The sequence below is a fragment of the Oryzias latipes genome, chromosome 4 (genome assembly GCF_053564925.1).
Source record: "Oryzias latipes strain Hd-rR chromosome 4, Olatipes_Hd-rR_3.1".
NCBI classification, from domain to species: Eukaryota; Metazoa; Chordata; class Actinopteri; order Beloniformes; family Adrianichthyidae; genus Oryzias; species Oryzias latipes.
This window is the reverse complement of record NC_136240.1, coordinates 24,213,557-24,231,531: the sequence shown is the minus strand read 5'-3', so window position 1 is coordinate 24,231,531 and position 17,975 is coordinate 24,213,557. Positions and strand designations below refer to the sequence as shown.

Below are 17,975 nucleotides of genomic sequence, written 5' to 3'. Positions count from 1 at the left end.
CTTTCAGGGCAAAACTATTTCTAATTTTTGTTTTTACAAAAATCCTGATTCATTGTGTATTATTTTTTTAACACAGAGGAAGATTTCTGTGCTCATGTTTTTTAACAGATGCCTGAATATTTCTCCCTTGCTGTTGAAAAATTCATAAATTTCCTTTTTACAAGTTTACACAAATCATTCTTTGTCAAATGTTTGCTGCTGGCTTTTCCCTTTAATGTCAAAGTGGAGGCTAACAACCAGACGCTAACTTTAAGGTGTGATGACAACTGTCAGAAAACTGGTATTTTCTAAATATAATAATAAACATTAATCCAGCGTGTCTGCATCTTTATTTGGAGGAAGACATTTGTTCTCCCTAAAGGAAACGATCCAAATACATTATATTGTTTGGTATTTGTTAGTTCTTAAGTGTTGAGCTTCTAACTTTGCGGTTCGAGCAGCTGCTAAAATGCAATGGAAGTGTCAAGACAGACGGATGTGGTTGGCGGGCGCCTGTGTTTGGCAGCGGAGCGGCCACCAGTGTGTGAATGTGTGAGTGAATGTGTGTGTGACTGGGTGAATGGGTCCGTGACTGTAAAGGGCTTTGTAGGAAGAAAGGCGCTATATAAGTATACGCTATTTACCATTTGGTGAACAGAATCCAGTAGTTTTCCAAAATAAAACTTCTTTCAGTATCAGAAAATAAATGGAAATAATAGAAGTAAGCGTATGCATTTTTTTTTCTTCCAAGTGGCCGAGGGTTGGGCACCACTGCTCTGAAATATCAAATGGGTTGTGGAAAATGCCCCAGCTTGGTGTGCCATGACTTCTGAGTCCAAATGCGGCTAAATATCTTTAAAATTTAAGTACAAGATGTCATCTTCAAAAACAACACAAAGGGACACAGATTTCCTTTTTTTCTCGTTCTTTATGCAGTTCCCATCCAGCCAGGAAAACGTTTGACCTTTACATCTTCCACCCTCTTTCTCTTTTGTTTCCTGTCCCTTTCCAACTGTCAAAGGGCAGCCATGTTTCCCTGTTTACAAAAGCGTTCACAGCAGAGAACAGCCTGGTTCTACTGTCCTCTGTGAGGACCCTAAAGCTCAAAAGTCTTCAAAATAAATGTGCTCTCTCCCTACTTTACCGACTTTGTCTGCTCTTTACGTCAAGGTTTTCCATTTACAATTTCTGTTAATGGTTGAAAATAAACTAAATATAAAATTAATTTTCAATTTTCTAGTGACAATTATTATTACTCTACTGTTTAGAGACCCACTCTGATCATGGAAGACATATATAAATAAAATAAATGTTTAAAATTGCATTTCCGAGTACGGTATTATTATTATTTTTACTTAAACTGTTGAGAATCAGAAGAAAACAAAAAAAAATGAAGTTTAAAAAAGCATATATGTGAAATAAAAAATACCCTGGGTAGGCACAAGCTCCCTGAACTGAGCTCTCAATCGTGGGGTGTGGGGGGTTTCTCCGCCCCAGCAATCCCGCCTAAACTCAAAGGTGAATTTCTACTGCCGCTCTGCAGAAACTAGAAACTAGAAAACCACACAGGTTTTTGGCTAAAAACGACAAAACCATAATCAAAAGCCCACCGGGAATGCTTTTCAAATAGTTTTAAAGGTGATTGGAGTGGGACTGTAAAAAAGGACTGCTCAAAGTAGAATTGATCAAATAAAAACAAAAATTCTTTTTTTCAAGGATGCTACCAAAGAGATTCCATGTTTCGTCGTTTCTGCATTTAAAGTTTTTCGATACAGAGAACACAAAGCCGTTCAGATGGCAGAAACATCTTTCCATGTAATCAATCTCCTGAGCCCCTTCCTCGTTTTGTTTTCCTGGAGGGACTGGATAACCAGCTTGTTGCTGCACAACAATGCAAATCCAATTTAAAATTGTAGATGGATTTATGCACACTCATAGCAACAGAAAGCTACATCCACAAAATCCTAAACCTGTCACACAAACAGAAGTGTAAACCTAGGCTGTTCCTGGACACAACTCTGTACTGTTCAAGTCACTGGGAAAAAAAACCTTTCAACTTTGATTTTACTTCTCAAGTTTAAATAGATTTTAAGTTTTGAATTAGTTCTGGCTTCGTTTCGTGTTGAATGAACCATCTTCTCTTGAATTACTCCTTTAAAGTACCTAAAGTGATTTTGATACAGTAGATTCCTTATTAATCTGAAAATAGGATTATGCTCGATGATAAAAAGTGAAGTTCAGTTTCAGGTTAAAAGTCCCGTGATGTGCTCTTAATCACAATCACAGGATTTCAGCTGCAGTCACTCTGCAGATATGAGAAGCAGGAGTCTCTCTGGTCACACCGTGCTTTTCTTAAATCTCCCTGAGATCCTCTCCGAGCTTCTTTCCATTTAAACAACTTTTCCCCACACGGGACTTTCTCCATTCACTCTCGGAGTAGATAAAAGAAAAGAACCAAAAATCATGGCTGTTATTTTATTATTTGTTGTCTTTTTGATCTTTCTGAAGTAATTCTTTATTCCATTTATACAATTCTCCCTTTTAGCGACAAACAATGTCATTTCAGTGCAAGAAGTTGCGTTTTGTTTTATAATACAGTGCTGTGCAAAAGTTTTAGGTAGGTGTGAAAAGAACGCTGTAAACAGAGAATTCATTCACAAGTACAAACAATAATTGCTTATTCTTTTTTATCAATTTACAGAATTTAAAGGGAGTGAGAAAACCAAAACCATAAATCAAATCAGTATATGGTTTTACTACCTCTGTCTTTAAACCAGCGTCAGTTATGATGGATATATCTGCACAAAGGCAAGGAGTTTGTAGGATTTTAGTCAGATGTATGATTGAACAATTGAGCAGAATGGTGCTAAAGATAATCAGTGCCACATGCAGTTTGAAATCCAGACATGACCTGAAACAGAAACATAGGAGGCTTAAAAACCGAGTGACGAACAGTCAGACTCTGCTGCCAAGGTGAGGTTGTGAAAGACAGTTACATGTCATAACAAGATTAATTACAGCAAGACACAAGGATAGTTCTTCTACATTAGCACAGTCTCTCCCAGACAAAGACTGCTCAAGCACTTTTAGAAGAAAGAAGCACAAAGAAATGGGCAATGTTGAGGATAAAAGCAATGGTTGGCCAAGGACACTTGATCCAGGAGATGAAAGACACATCAAGCTTATAACCCTTCAAAATGTAACAATATCCAGCTGTGCCATCGGCTCCAGACTGACAGAAACCAGTGGGACCCTGGTACACCCATCTACTGTATGAAGAAGTTTGGCTGGAAGTGGTCTTTATTTAAGAGGTGCGGCCAGAAATTGATATGTATTTTGTTTCTTCCATTTAGACAAAACAAAATTAGCGTCAACGTGGGCGGTAATTCCACAAAATACATTTCTAATAATGAATCTGACCATTAAAATAAAATGTAAATTTTTGGAATAACTTAAAAAAAGAGTGAGTGAGTTCTCCTCTGCATAAATTCTTCCTGGTTCAGAGCTCGGGAGTGACTCAAAGAAGATTTCTTTTGGTCCGTTACTTCCTTTGACATGAATCAGCAGGAATCTGTGTGCATAATAAATTTAAATAGATTTACATAGTAAAGCATAGGGAATTGATTTTCAATTATTGAACTTAATTACTATAACATTGCAAGCTCAGTGGCATAATGGTAGAGTGTCTGTCCTGAGAATGACAGGTGGTAGGTTCAAATCCTTCGTTGGGTCATAGCAAAAACTATAAATGAGACCCAATGCCTCACTACTTGGATGGAGGGGGGTTTTAAACCACCTAATAGAATCTGTGACCATAGATCATTGCTCCCTTAGGGGATGGATCAAATGCGGAGAACACATTAGGATATGTGACAACTGATGCCACTTCAACTTTAAACATTTCTTAATCTTGGTTACTTTTTCTGCAACTTCAGATTCCTTCTTCTGGTATTTGGTGTCATAAAGTAACTCAGCCAACATTTTTTTCTCTCTCACTTAAGTCAGTATTCTTTTTTCACTGTTAAATTGATGTTAAGTTGTTGTTTGGAGTAACAGTACTCAATTAAACCAATTCAAAATTAAAAGCCCGTCATAATGTCGTCTTGTCATTAGTGGATCGTCCAGCTTTTTAGATTGCCTTAAAGTAGCGGAGAAAGCCTTGCTGTTTTAGTGTCATACATTTGTCACAGACAAACTTAAGAAATGACTACAAGAGTGCCTTTTATATGAAGACACTTGTCGTCTGTCTAAATATTTCCTCCCACAGCCATTTTTGCAGTTGGTATAGTTCTGGAGTTGACACTGCATTTAAGTGATTTGTCACTCGAATCCAAAACCTCTTTATTCTGCTGTTAATATCTTGCTAAGGTTTCTATGCTGGACATCTGTCACCCTCCCCACCAAGTCATTTTTCTGCCTTTATCTCACTTGCTTTCTATTCCTTTGTTGGCTGAAACTAAAACATCTATTTTTCTATAAGACGAGCTCACAGCCAGTAAGATTTATGCTGTGCGGTGTTCTGCATCTGTGCAGGTACAGGATAGGGGCCCTGTCAAAGGTGCGATGCATTATTTATCCCAGATTCTCCATTGAGACTTGTCGGAGCTTCTGCTGTTCCTCTGGAAGTCTTGGCACAGGCAAAAAGCTGGAATGGAGGGGAATATAATGCAATCCTGGACAAAGCAGGGCAATCAAAGGGAAGGAGGCTGGGGAATCCTATTGGATTAAAGCTTTTGTGATTCTCTCTGCTGCAATGATGAGCTGATTCTCAAAATCCTCTCCCGTGTGAATTCTTTCCAAATGCAATCCTCTGTGTGAAGAGGTTTAGGCCAGATTTGATGTAGGCAAAAAAAAACTGATTCATAGACACTTTTTTTATACTAACCTAAAAAGTATGGGCATCAGTTATGGGAATTCATAGATAACAGTAAATTTTATGATCGGAAAGTACATTGACGGGAGGACAGTCTGGCCTAAGGTTTGATTAAAACAAACATTTGTGTGAATGGAGACACTGAGGACTTCTACTTTCTCATACTCCCCCAGCCTCCTCCCCAGTAGCTGCTCAGTATCATTCAGGTGAATTCCTCCCCTGGTTAAGAAAGCTTCTTTCAGTTTTATACGAGGGAGGTGAAGACGAAGAGCATGCCTCCACACTCGTCCATACTGACAAGCTGGGAGTTGATGAACAAGAAACTTTTTATGTCCTAAATTCAACATGTACAAAACAAAGATTAAAAAAAGAGGCTAAATTTTAGCATGACAAATATACTGACATATTTATGTATTTCTTTGTTATGTAAATCGTGTATTCGGATGTAGTCACATGTCCTGTTATGTTTCTTCAAATGTTTTAAATCTAGAGAATGACAGGTGGATTAACTAAAGCCTATTTCAATATGAGAAATGTATGTTCTAGCTCTGATACCCTTTACAAGATGGCAAAATATTTCTTAGATGAAATGTGTCTTGTGCAGCCTATATGCTGTTTTCTGTCAAGATTTGGTTGGATGAGTACTTTGATGATGGTTACTTCTCTTGAGTGGTATCTAAATAATAATAATTGATAATTTATTTATTTATCCCACAATGGTGCAATTCTTCTCCGAGGCCTTTTGACCCATCCCCTGGGGGGAGCAGTGAGCTGCAGGCTGCCCGCGCTCGGGGGGCGACAGCTGGCTGGGGAGAGCGGGAATCGATTTATCAACCCTTCAGTTGTTGGACCTGCTCTACCGCCTAAGCTAAACTGCCGCCAATGTGTTTAAGATTGTTGGCCTATGTACTGTAACCATGCAGATATAAAGCCTTAGGGCTTGTTGTCTAGTTTTAAGGCAGAAAACGTTCATTTCAATTTAAAGTATATCATTTTTCAAAGGTCAAAAAAAGATTTTTAGGAAACAAAATGTGGAATTTTTTACATTCAAGACTTAAATAAATTAAATATTTACCTCAATATTTTTCTTTTTTGAATTCCCAATGATGTGTATTTTAAAACTGTTGCAAAGTCCATCCATCCATCCATCCATCCATCCATCCATCCATCCATCCATCCACCCACCCACCCACCCACCCATCCATCCTCTTCCGCTTATTTTCTCTGTTTTTGGCCATTCTCTGTAAACCCTAGAGATGGTTGTGGGTAAAAATCCAGTAGATCAGCAGTTTCTGAAATATTCCGACCAGCCTGCCAGTCTGGCACCATCAACCATGCCATGTTCAAAGTCACTTCAATCACCCTTCTTCCTCATTGTGATGCTCGGTTTGAACTGCAGCAGATCGTCTAGACCACGTCTACATGCCAAAATGGACAGAGCTGATGTCATGAAATTTGGCTGATTAGGAATTTGCATTGCAAGTTAGGGTTGTGCCGATGGACGATACCATCGTGATGCCACGCCCCCGCCACGCTGCGAGTCGACACCATAAGCCGCGGTTACATGTGAAAAATATCTTGACCGGATCAATGGTCGGATTAGAATCCAACCGTGTACACGGCTCGAGAAAAATGTTTTCAGAATATAACAAACGTTCACATGGGTCACTATTTCGGTCGGAATAAATCATTCGCACATGCGCAGTAGGGTTTGAAAAACCGGAAGCGGATATTAGTTCCGCCGAGAGGCTATTTTTTTTTCATATTTTTTTTTCAAACTTTATTGAATTTAACAATTCAATACAAAACAATGTTGCCGAGCGGCTTTATACATTTATATGTCAGCTCTGTAATATACAAGACGATCTTCTAAACGTGCTTTTAATAAAGTTACGATTATTATGAAACGCCTGTTCGCTCATCGTTTTATTTATAATACGTGTGCTCATTGCTTTTTCTGTTGAAAAACGGAGCCGGAAAGAAGCCAGAATTAGCAGTATGCTAACACGGGCTAACAACATTAGCTTTGGGTGGTGCTGCAATCTGCATCTTGGCTGCACGTAAACATGTGGGAATAACATTAGCCTTTATTTAGTCGGGACACGACTCGAAACACAAATCCACGTGATTCGTGGATTCGTGATTCGTCCGCACTCCACCGGTCCACTTGACTAGTTAAGTGCGGGAGCGGACCATTTCCTTTCTAGTTTGTTTGTTACTTTTTTTGTTTAAAGTCACTTCCCTCAGTTTATACTGGATAATCGCGGATGAGTCGTTAGTTGGGAAATAAAATAAATAAAGTAATAAAGTAAAACAACGAATAGTAATTATATAAGACCGAAATATTAAAAGCACCCCCCCCCTCCCCCCACGACGATATCATCGTCCATCCCGATGGTTGACAGCAAACATCGTCAACGGCCATTTTAAGGGACATCGCCCAACCCTATTGCAAGTGCAACTAATTAAGCAGCCAGTGAGTATAAGTATTCATATTTTCAAAACTTCAATAAACTTCTCATTAATTACAGCAGTATTTATCTTTATTTTAAATATAATAAATAACATTTATCAAATTGTAACAAATAACAAATTTTGTTTTAGATTTAACATTGTCACAGTGTTGCAACAAACAAGACAACTATTACAGATGACTTATAAATTGTGTTTTGCAAAAAAGCAATATAACAATTGTGTTAGACTAATAGTAAACAAATTGTACTACTTACAACACCAAGTGTGTTGTCCTTATTCAGGCACATAATGTGTAAAATATTTGATATTACTTGCGTGATTTTAAACCCATCTGAGTGGAGTGAAAAAGCGTCATCCACTGAGGAACTGAAAGCACTCTTTAGATAAGAAAGTCATTGACTGTGAGGCGAAAGTCAGCAGTGAAATGAAGGGTAAAACACTTAAGAGGCAGACACAGCTAAAGGTTGTTGTGAGAAAACAAGACAACACCAACAGTCCTGCATGAAGCCCAGAAGACAGCAGTGTATCGACTTCTGCGTTTGTTTACATTAACGCACATCTCATCACCAATATACCCTAACTGAGCCCAAGTGCAGCCAGAGGAGAAGCAGCAGTGAGAGGAGAAGCAGCAGGTCTGCATCGACTTGTTCATCTGTGATTTAAGCCAGATTGCTGGAAAAGCACAGCAGCTTTGAGCATGAGGCGGTTGGATCATTTATACAACAAAATAATACTTAATGAAAAAAAGTGACTGAAAAATAAATCCCATTTTTAATATAGGCTGCATTAGGAACAAAGTGATGTCCATATTTTCTTTGATTTGTTTGTAAATTGTACGTAAAAGATGTGTAAATTATTACTGGTGACTTTTTTAAAACTACTTAGACTCTGATGTTGAATTTTAAAAAGGGGTAAACGACAAAGCCTTTCATAATCATCAGCATCTTTCAGACAGACAGCAGAAACAGCTTGATGCTTTAATCATCATCATGTAGCTCTCTAGTCCAGCTGCACTCAAGGAACCAAGTCTAAAACTTGAACTGCCAGCTGTTTCCAAGCTTTAAATCTCGGCAAGCTGTCATGTGCTGCCTTGGTTGTTTACATCTCTTACAGAAACGTTGCACCTCAGTCATTTTCTTTATGAACTTAAGGCACTTTTGGCTTAACTCTCTACTTTGACTATATTTTTTGTTGTCAGTCACATTGCTTCATCTTGTTCCACCCACTACAAACTATAAGCATGGCGGTGGAGGGGTAGTGATTTGGGCTTGTTTTACAGCCACAGGACTTGAGCATTGTGTGGTCACCAAGGCAACAATGAGTTTTTCCTGTTAGAAAAGCCCGTCCATCCTAAATATCCACGTTGTCCTGTGTAGGGTCATGGGGTTGCCGGAGCTATTCCCAGAGACAAATACAGGGTACAAGGACAGCAGTACCCTGTGCTGCTTCAATTGCTCTGCCACTGGAGGGCAATAGAAGAGTCTTCATGAGTCAAACATGAAGTGGTCAGACAAACAACTAAATAGAAATTATTTCAGCAAATCTAAAAACATAGAAGTCAAGATATTTTTTTTTTAAAAGCATCTAAAAACTGGATCCAACAGAAACTATAAAACAAGTCATTTCTGTTGGACATGGTTCTACAAAACAAAACCATAATTTGCATGATTCCTGTTCATATTTCTTCTATTTGATTTGCTTTTGTAAAAGAACACTTGGCAAAATAAGTGCCCATTATTTTCTGCTGCGATATGTGTTTATTTCAACATAGCAATAACAATCAGATCTGGTGGGTTCTTCTGACGCCATGTCGTTCATAGAGGAACAACTCATTAAGTCGGGTTGAAAGAAAATGTGTTTTAATTTCCCCGATCCTTTCACATGATTCTGGTTAGACACAGGAACAAATTAATAATGGCTGAATGATTCGCTGAGTGTCACAGCAGGTCTTTAACTCCTGGCAATCTGCTAAAAAGGTGCCCATCCCTGCCTCATATTTTCAATACAGTTTAAAGAATCCAATTACCTACAGCTCATATTTGCAGTCTCGTGCATTTTCATTCGTAAAATGGACATGAAGTGAAGTAAATTCATATGGGATCTTGGATGTTTCACCTTTTTTTGTTTGAAATAAACTGCTCGAAACAGGTTTTTATTTATGAAGTAGTTCCTGCAGCACTTATAGACAATCATTCAGCATCTGGGCTCAGCTATAGTCTTTAAATGCATAAATCTTAATGTGTCATTTTTTTCCAAGAAACATTTCACATTTTGAATCTTTATTAAAAAATCAGTGTAAGACGTCTACTACATTAAAGGAAACTCTTTTACATACAGAAACAAAACAAAACAAAGTAGCTTTCGCCTTTAGAAGAATAAGCATAGATGTTTTAAAAAATTAAGCTAGAAAGCTTTAAAAAAATAAAAAATAAAATCCACCACCCTTGTGTTCAGTTTTCTTTATTCTCTCATAATTTGCAGTCATAAATATTAATACCCTATGATTAAAAAGCTAGGATGAGCATGGCATTGGCATATTTATGGCTATAAAAACGCATTAAACGGCAGCTGCCAGAAGATTTTCATTAATCAAGTTTAACATATTATCTTTTATGGTCTTTTTTTATAAGTTTGGCTTATTAATGCCTTAAAGGCACAGACAAAATATGAAGACTGGAGAGATAGTGATACAGGCATCCCAAGTGGCCAAAAGGGAGCACAGATCTATTTGTTTCCATTCCAGAGGATCTGCTGAAGTTCTGGAACGGTTATCTCAGGCCACAGCATCCCCTGCAAAACAAAGTTCACTTGTACTACACGCAGTCTGTGCCACCAAAGCTAACACTGGTTAGCTTTGCTTACTGCAATTTTCTGGCCCAATGATAGCACTGGCGAGAAAATAATTGAAATTACCATAATCTTGTCTATCACTTTGAAAAATTAAGATTGGCAGCTAATTGAAAACTACAAGATGGATGGTTTCTTTTTTACATTTTTCAGTTGCTCCTTATTTTTAAGGCGCATCAGTGAAGAAAAACAATGTGGCACGATTGTTTAGCATTTAGTTTCAAGCTTTAGACTGTACTTAAACTCAAACCTGCGACTAGCTGGTGATGGGGCTAAGATTAGATAAAATGTCAAAGGTAATCCAAAACACCCTATGAAAAATAAATACACAAATCAATAGACCCCTCTGAGAAACATATAGGTTTTTTTCCCCTATATTCTACAGTAAAAAAAATCTAGCTATTGCAGCTACTTGGGATGTCTGAGGTATGGAGATAGATTTGTTCTAAATCAGAGAGGCTAGCTGTTCCAAGTTTTGATATTTCAAATCAAAAGTAAAAAAGTTGAAAGAGAAACATCTGGAGTGACGCAAAGAGAAAATGTTTTTGCAAATGCAAACCTTAAATTTGCAAAAGTGAATCTTTTCATAAAGTATTGCTGTTGCGTTTCTTTTTTTTTTTTTTTTAGCTTTACTGGGTTTTTTTTCACGGTTTAAACTTGCTCTCACTTCTTTGCTCAGATTGCTACCACCGACAATAATGGCCGTCTTCTTTTCTCCAGAATATTCTTCTTCAATGCATTTCTTTTTCTTTCAAGCGTATTGTTTTGGGGTTTCATTAACATAGCATGAAGTACTATTTACATTTTTTAACTTAAATGTTATCTTTAATTTCATTCTATAATGCTAGACTTGTTTTTCTGCGACGATTTGAACTTCCAGAGTTTATGCAAAAAAAAAAAAAAAAGTGTAAAACGTTAATGTGCTTGTATGTCTGAGAAAAGTGAGAAAGAAAGGGTGTCTTTTTGTTTTGTTTGTGAAACTAAAAATATATACATTATGTTCTAAAACTAACCCCCAACAGGAGAAATTTTCCAAATAGGATTACAGATGTATTAAGGCTGTAAAACCCTTTCACTACACACTTTAAATAAAACCAGGGAAGCTAGAAAGGAGGAAACAGTTTTTTGCGAAGCTGGATGTGCTTAATAAAATAAATACATTTAAAAAAACGTAGAAATCTGACACTTCAGCCTTGTACAGGCTAGTTGGTAAAAAATATAGTCTGATATTAAACTGTTTGGTAGCGTAATAGGGACCAATGCCTTAAACATCACAGTTTGACATGCACACTCAAACTGCCAACCTTTCTTTAAGCCACGGCTTCAAACTTTTTAAATGCTTTTACTATCAAGTTGAAAAGTTCACTACTTCTTGCTGGCACTCCTGACCCCTTGACTCCACTTTAAGCTAAAACTGCAGCTGCAAATCTGGAGGAAAATCCTCCTAAGAAATGTCACACAACAGCACACATTCCGTGACCCCAGAACATCGATTAGTAGTCAGTCCAACACTTTCAGGGCAATCCCATGCACCTAACATTACCATAATAAAGGGCCTGATCACTTGAAAGCTTCCGGTTAAACTGTTAATGGGAGAAGAAAGACGGGACCCAGGCAGTGTGAAAAAAGGAAGCGAAAGAAACAAATATAATGTAAAAAGTGGTGATCCACTAAAGCCCTTTAATGTCTCTAAGATAAATATACGACGAGATAACTTTTTTTTCCTTACCTCTAACAGTTTATGTTTGGGTTAAAAAGAATTCTTCTAAATATTTATCACAATTTATATTTAGAATGTTCTTCCTATCAAACGTAAGCAAATCCGCTTCCCAAAAATAGCCACAATCAAGAAAACTAAACATTCTCATTGATATTGTATTAAAAACAGTCATGTTGAGTCTAGAAACTACGCATAATGACAGACGCAGACTGGTTTCCAGCTTTGGGGCCTCTGGTTGCCCCAGAGCCTTCTGGTATGTGACACTTTCCATTTTATCTCCAGCTCAGAATATGAGCAGTGTGTGAGCATGTGTTTGTGCTCAACTGTCAGTGTGGGTCCGTCTATAAAAGATAATGAGCCAATGTGTGCCTCCCCCAGCTAACCCCTGGAATAACCCATCAACTCCCCTAAATTGGCAGAAAAAACTGGAAGCACATTTTTTTGGACCAACCACGTCACATGGCCAGGCTCTTGTTTCGTCTATACTGCTCATTTTGCTGCAACATGTCTAATGCAGTAAAACCCCAACCCATCAAATTGCAGCAAAGAGAAAACTACAGACAGGAGTACAGGTGTTTGACGAGAGTCTTTCCTTCATGAAGGCTGTTGTGGTCGGACATAAGCACCGCTTTCATTCTTTTTTTGAGGGGAGGACAGACTGCTTTGAACTTGATAAACAGACTATGAAAACACTGACAATGCCACTAGACCTCTTTATAAAGCTAGTGTTTGACACAAAAGTGGAAGAAGATATTGGGCCGAAGTACAAAGCAAAGTAAAAACTATAAATGTAAACATTAGATGTGTGATTCTGACCTAGTTTCTGTAATTAGGGTGGGGGTGGGGAAACCAATCTAGCCTTTGGGGCATGTTCATATCAGGCAATCCATAGAAAGATGATGATGAAACCCAAAGTGTGGTTTGTTTGGTTACTGTGATCGCTCCCTTCAGTGTTCAGGCCTAGTTATGATTATGACATATTCATGCTGTGACTGGCTTGCAGAAGTGGACCAAAGCGACCTACAATGGACTTTGGGACCAAACATATCCAGGTGCAAATCTTCTGAAGTATTGCTTTAATTATATGTCACACTGCATCTAAAATGCCTAAAAGGGTTTATTGCAAGCCTAAGCCCAATAAAAAACTGCCAATCATAATTTCCCTATAAATTAAACAAGAAAAAAGATAACATGTGTGTATATTTTGGTTTAATATTAGAAAAGCTTTTTTCAAATTTTGGGCTGCACAATGTTTAGGTGGCTAGCATTTTGCCCTCACAGTGAAAAGGCCCTGGTGCAAATCTCGGCTGGGTCCTTTATGTGTGGAGTTTGCATGTTCTCCTTGTGCATTGGAGGGTTTTCTCGGGGCACTATGCTTTTCTGCCACAGTCCAAAAAAAACCTTTCATTGTCAATTTTGCAATTTTCTCTTTAAAGTGACTGTGAGTGGGTCTGTGTTTGGCCATGTCACTGGCAAACTGTCCAGGGTGTAACCTGCCTTAACCTAAACACCGAACAGTTGCTGTTCAGTGAAGGCATAAATGTATGCAATTGTATGCCATTTCTAATATTTATTCTTTTTGGGGAGGGGGCTTGGACAAATATTAAGACTTTTCTATATTGATATTGTTAATAAAATATTACTTTACTTCAAGTTATTTATGAACTTTATTAAATTTTATTATTTCTAGTAAAAGTTTAAATATAACTTACTACCTTAAAGATCCAGACTTTAATAATATGGCAACACTAACGTGATGACAGATTTACGGAAAAAACATTTAATTCTAACTGACATCCTGGATCCAACTGGATCCAATTCATTCTTTTCTTATTAATCCTCTTAATTTAAAGTGAGCATTATAAAGGTACATATGTGACTTACATTTATGGAGAAAAAAGGAAAAACAGAAAAGAATAATTAGGCCAGATGTTGACATCAACAAAAAAACTTCCCCAGAACATATAAGAACTGTTCAATTCTTCTCTGATGCAAAATGCAGAAGAAAACTGATCTTGGAAAACTAAATAGAGTCTTTCTTTAACATAAGTATCTATAAAGTGCTAATACGCATAAAACTAATCTTTGTTTTTTCCTTCCCTTTCTTATTGTTGGCAATTACTAAAAAAGTAATTAACCAATGTGTCCAGCACCTTCAGTTTTAGGCTCACTAAATGTGCTTTGTTCCAATTTCTCACCTTCTTTTTGGACTTAAAGACATTGCAGCGGAAAACATTGCTTTGTCCATCCCTGGCGATGTAACTAAAGATCTTCAGATCCTGGGAATCATGGGAAACGTAGAAAATCCTGAAAAAAAAAAAAATTTGATCAGAAATAATCATGAAGGTGGTTTTGGTAACGGCACCTATCATTATTTCTACTATAGTAGAGACAAAAATAAAGACAAAAAGTGAGACAAAAATAAACACCACTAAATGTTACCTTTAATCTATAGGTAACAAATGGAAGTTTAACATAAAAAAGTGAAAAGTTAGAATTTGGTAAGACCAAAGGAAAAACTTCCAACATTTTGCCTCATTTGTGTGAAAGTTTGGGAAGGAAAATGTAGTCACACGCATATTCAATCAAATCAAATCAAATCAGACATCAGTTTTCACACCCCCTCTTCCATCTTAGAGCTGCAGCGTCGCATTTTAGATCTGCAGAATAAGCCGCCTTAAAAATCAAAAGTGATATGATCCACAGAACTTCGGTATTAAATGAAATGCTATGATGACAAAACTATCTTGTGAGTGAAGATATGCAAATAACCAAGTTTCAGACATAAAAGACCAAAAAAAAAGACTTCATGAGAAAGAGATTGTGGAGAAATAAATATCCTGCAGCATAGATAAACAAAAGAAGAAAGAATTATGTGAGAAAAAGTGACAGAAGAAAAAAACAATAAACCTGCAGGAGGGAGAACACTGAATGTGTAATGCTCTTTGCTGGATATTATTCATAAATGAAAATAAAAAATAAAAATTAAAAAACTGCAAGAGATACTGCAAATAAAGATGTGGAGAAAACAAACAAATCATTAAGTTAGGAAATAAAAACAGTTAAAGGTAAAGTCCCATTAGGTGTGTGATATTTGTTCTCTGTATTTGACCCATCCCTGGGGGAGTGGTGAACTGCAGACACAGCCACGCTCCTTAATGCTGAGTGTCAAGCAGAGTCTTTGGTATGAGTCGGATGTGGATTTGAACTCATGACCTTCCAGTCTCGGGGTGGACACTCTTCCACAAGACCATTGAATGCAAAGTTCAATTGTTCAATGTCACGATGACTTAAAACAATAGTAAATTACAAGGATCATTATTGATTTTTTTCTGTTTGTGTAGCACTGTGAAACAACCTTGGTTCTGAACAGGCAGTATATCAATAAACTACATTAATTGGTGAGAAGTGTTTTAGGGGTAACAGAGAGGTTCAGGGTGGAGGTGAGACTGCACCAAGGATCAACATTGAGCTCTTTCTTGATTTGTAGTGATGGACAGACTGACAATTGAAGTTGGAAAGGAATTTCTGTGGACCATGATGTTTGCAGATGATATAGTCATCTGTACCATATTTTCTGCAATATTACGCCCGCTAAAAAGTCTTCATTTTACTGAATAATTACATTATATTGTATTATCTGGAATGCCTTATAAGTGGAATAATTCTAGCTGTTCTAACTGACTTCAAAGTGATTTTGAGATGTACAGAGCGGTCTGTCAAAATGTTAGTCTGTTTCTTTTACAAGTTACAAAAAAGGTTGGGTGTTTTGGTAAATGTGCTAAAGCAGCGAACATGTAGCAGTGACTGTTTTTTTTTTTACATGTTACTAACAAGGTTGAGAGAGTATAGTCACAGACATTTATTTTAGCAGCATCAGTCTGGTTTCTGGTTGAGAGTTACAGGTTTTGTGAATACTGTAACACTGCTAACGTGTAACATGTTAAAAACAAATTCTAGAGATACTTTAAATCCAGTTAATAAAGTCTGAATGACTGACTCTTTTGTCTCACTTAATGTTGGGTGTGCATTATGTTATAGTCGGGTGTGCATTATATATGACATGCATTCAAATCAGACCATTCATTGCTGATGCACCCCATAGTGCAGAAAATACGTGACTAAGCAGGGAGCAGGTGGAGAAACATTAAGGAAGGTGGAGGTTTGCTCTGGAAAACAGAGGAATAAAGTTCAGTTGCAGTTGAAAGAGCAAGTGTGTAAATGAAAGGTTTTGAAGTGGAACAGAGAAGTTACAAGGAGCTCAAGTCAAGAAGGCAGAGGTCTTTAAGTGCTTAAGGTCAGTAGTCCAAGGCAATAGAGAGTGTGGGAAAGAAGTGATGAGGTGTGTGCAAGCAGGTTGGAACTCGTGGAGGAAGGTTTCAGGTGTGATGGAGACAAGAGTGTCAGTAATAATGAAGAGTAGGAATCAGAGGCTCTGAGAAAGGAGGCAGAGCTTGAAGTGGCAGAGCTGAAGATGTTGAGTTTCTCTTTGGGAGTGAAGAGGATGGGCAGGACCAGCAATGAATACATCAATTTTGTGTTTGGGAGATAAATGCAAGAAAGCAGACTGATATAGTTTGGACAGTAATTATGTTAAAGCTTTCATGGAGACCAAGAGGATGACCTAAGAGGAGCTTCATTGATGATGCAGTGAAGGACAATATGAGCTTGATTGATGAGAGTGAAGACATTGCAGGGGATTTTTGCTGTGGTGATTCCTAAATAAAGCATGCAACAGACTGATTCAATCACTTTTTGTCAGGGGCCAGTCAGTGCCTTTTTCCCCACTATACTGTTTGGTCCACCTAACAGTTTACTTTGACAGATGTGAAGGTTTACCTGAACTGTGCAAAATACAGATTACAGAAGAAATACACCCCCCACCCCCCAAAGTAAAAAATAAACAATTGTTGAAGTATGTTAATGAACAAAGTTGCTGACTAAAGTTGCTGTGTAATGATGTGTCCCATTATAAGTAGCTTGCACAGCATTTCTTTCCTTCATCATCTTTCCAGCAAAGCATCTTCTTTATTAGCTTTTTTCAGTTCCTTTATTGTTAGGTTGCTGCCTAACAGATGGCAGAAAAAGGAGAAACAGATCGGCAACATCTGGGATGGTAAGCATGTTGGAGTAGGACTACATTTAAAAGTTGACTCCAATCTAACAACCACAAGAAGTGTGTCACTGTGTCATCAGTACCTTGAAATCACAGTGGTGTATGTAAGACCACATATTTCACTCTGAACATCTTTGTTATCAGACAATTATTGTCATTACAGGAGAGTTTACACAACATGCTTGGTGTAATTTATCAAACTAAGATGATGTTCAACAAGGCAAAAGTCAGACATGAAAGGTAGATTACGTATTAGTTCTGATCCCTCCTGTTTTTGCACGTTTGTTTGGTGATGATTAGAGAACTCCATAGCATTTTCAGTGCTTGTCCTTGTGCTTGACTGTCCTCTGAAAGCCTAAGGTCTTAAGCTATGTCATGGCGAATGCAATTATTGCATCAGGAACGTCCAGTTTCAATGTTAAATCAATGTACAGAAGCAAGCAGAGGTCCTGTGGCGCCTTTTAAGTGTTGGCTGCGACGTGGCGGTCTGGCAGCAGTGCAGTCTCAGGTGTCACAGCTTGTTTTGGGTGTTGCAGTGTTTTTAGAGTTCAAATATCTGAACTTTGGCAATGAAGACGCGCCACATCAATCAATCAGAGACTCAGATTTGGCCCATGGCGTGTTGACATGATCAGCGGGTGGAGTCCAAAACAGAGGAGAATCTGATCATTCTCTTCCTGAGCTTTATGATATTTTTCTTATTTGCATCAGGACCATTCTATAAAGGTAATTTAATGTTATTGTTATTATTATTTTATCCTCTGACTATTGCAGGGCAGCAAGTCTTCAAACTGGGTCACAGAGAAACAGAGGTACAGCTGAAAGTGGCTGTCATTCAGACGCAGCTCCTGCAGTAGATGGTGAAGCTCACTGTACTGGGAGAGGATCTGAATGATTTAATGAACCCCTATTGGGAAAGCGATCCCAATGGTTTTTAATTATGATTAAGTCATTTTTAGGCAAAA

General features: G+C 37.7%; 1 protein-coding gene across 2 annotated transcripts in view; it reads right to left on the bottom strand.

Moving 5' to 3' along the window:
* LOC101163480 (carboxyl-terminal PDZ ligand of neuronal nitric oxide synthase protein) overlaps positions 1-17,975 on the bottom strand; it is a 172,697-nt gene that overhangs the window by 64,402 nt on the left and 90,320 nt on the right. For both annotated transcript variants that reach the window (XM_023954384.2, XM_023954385.2), the window contains exon 5: positions 14,093-14,201. In XM_023954384.2, coding sequence (XP_023810152.1) covers positions 14,093-14,201 — 109 coding nt within the window. The remainder of the gene's footprint in view (positions 1-14,092; positions 14,202-17,975) is intronic.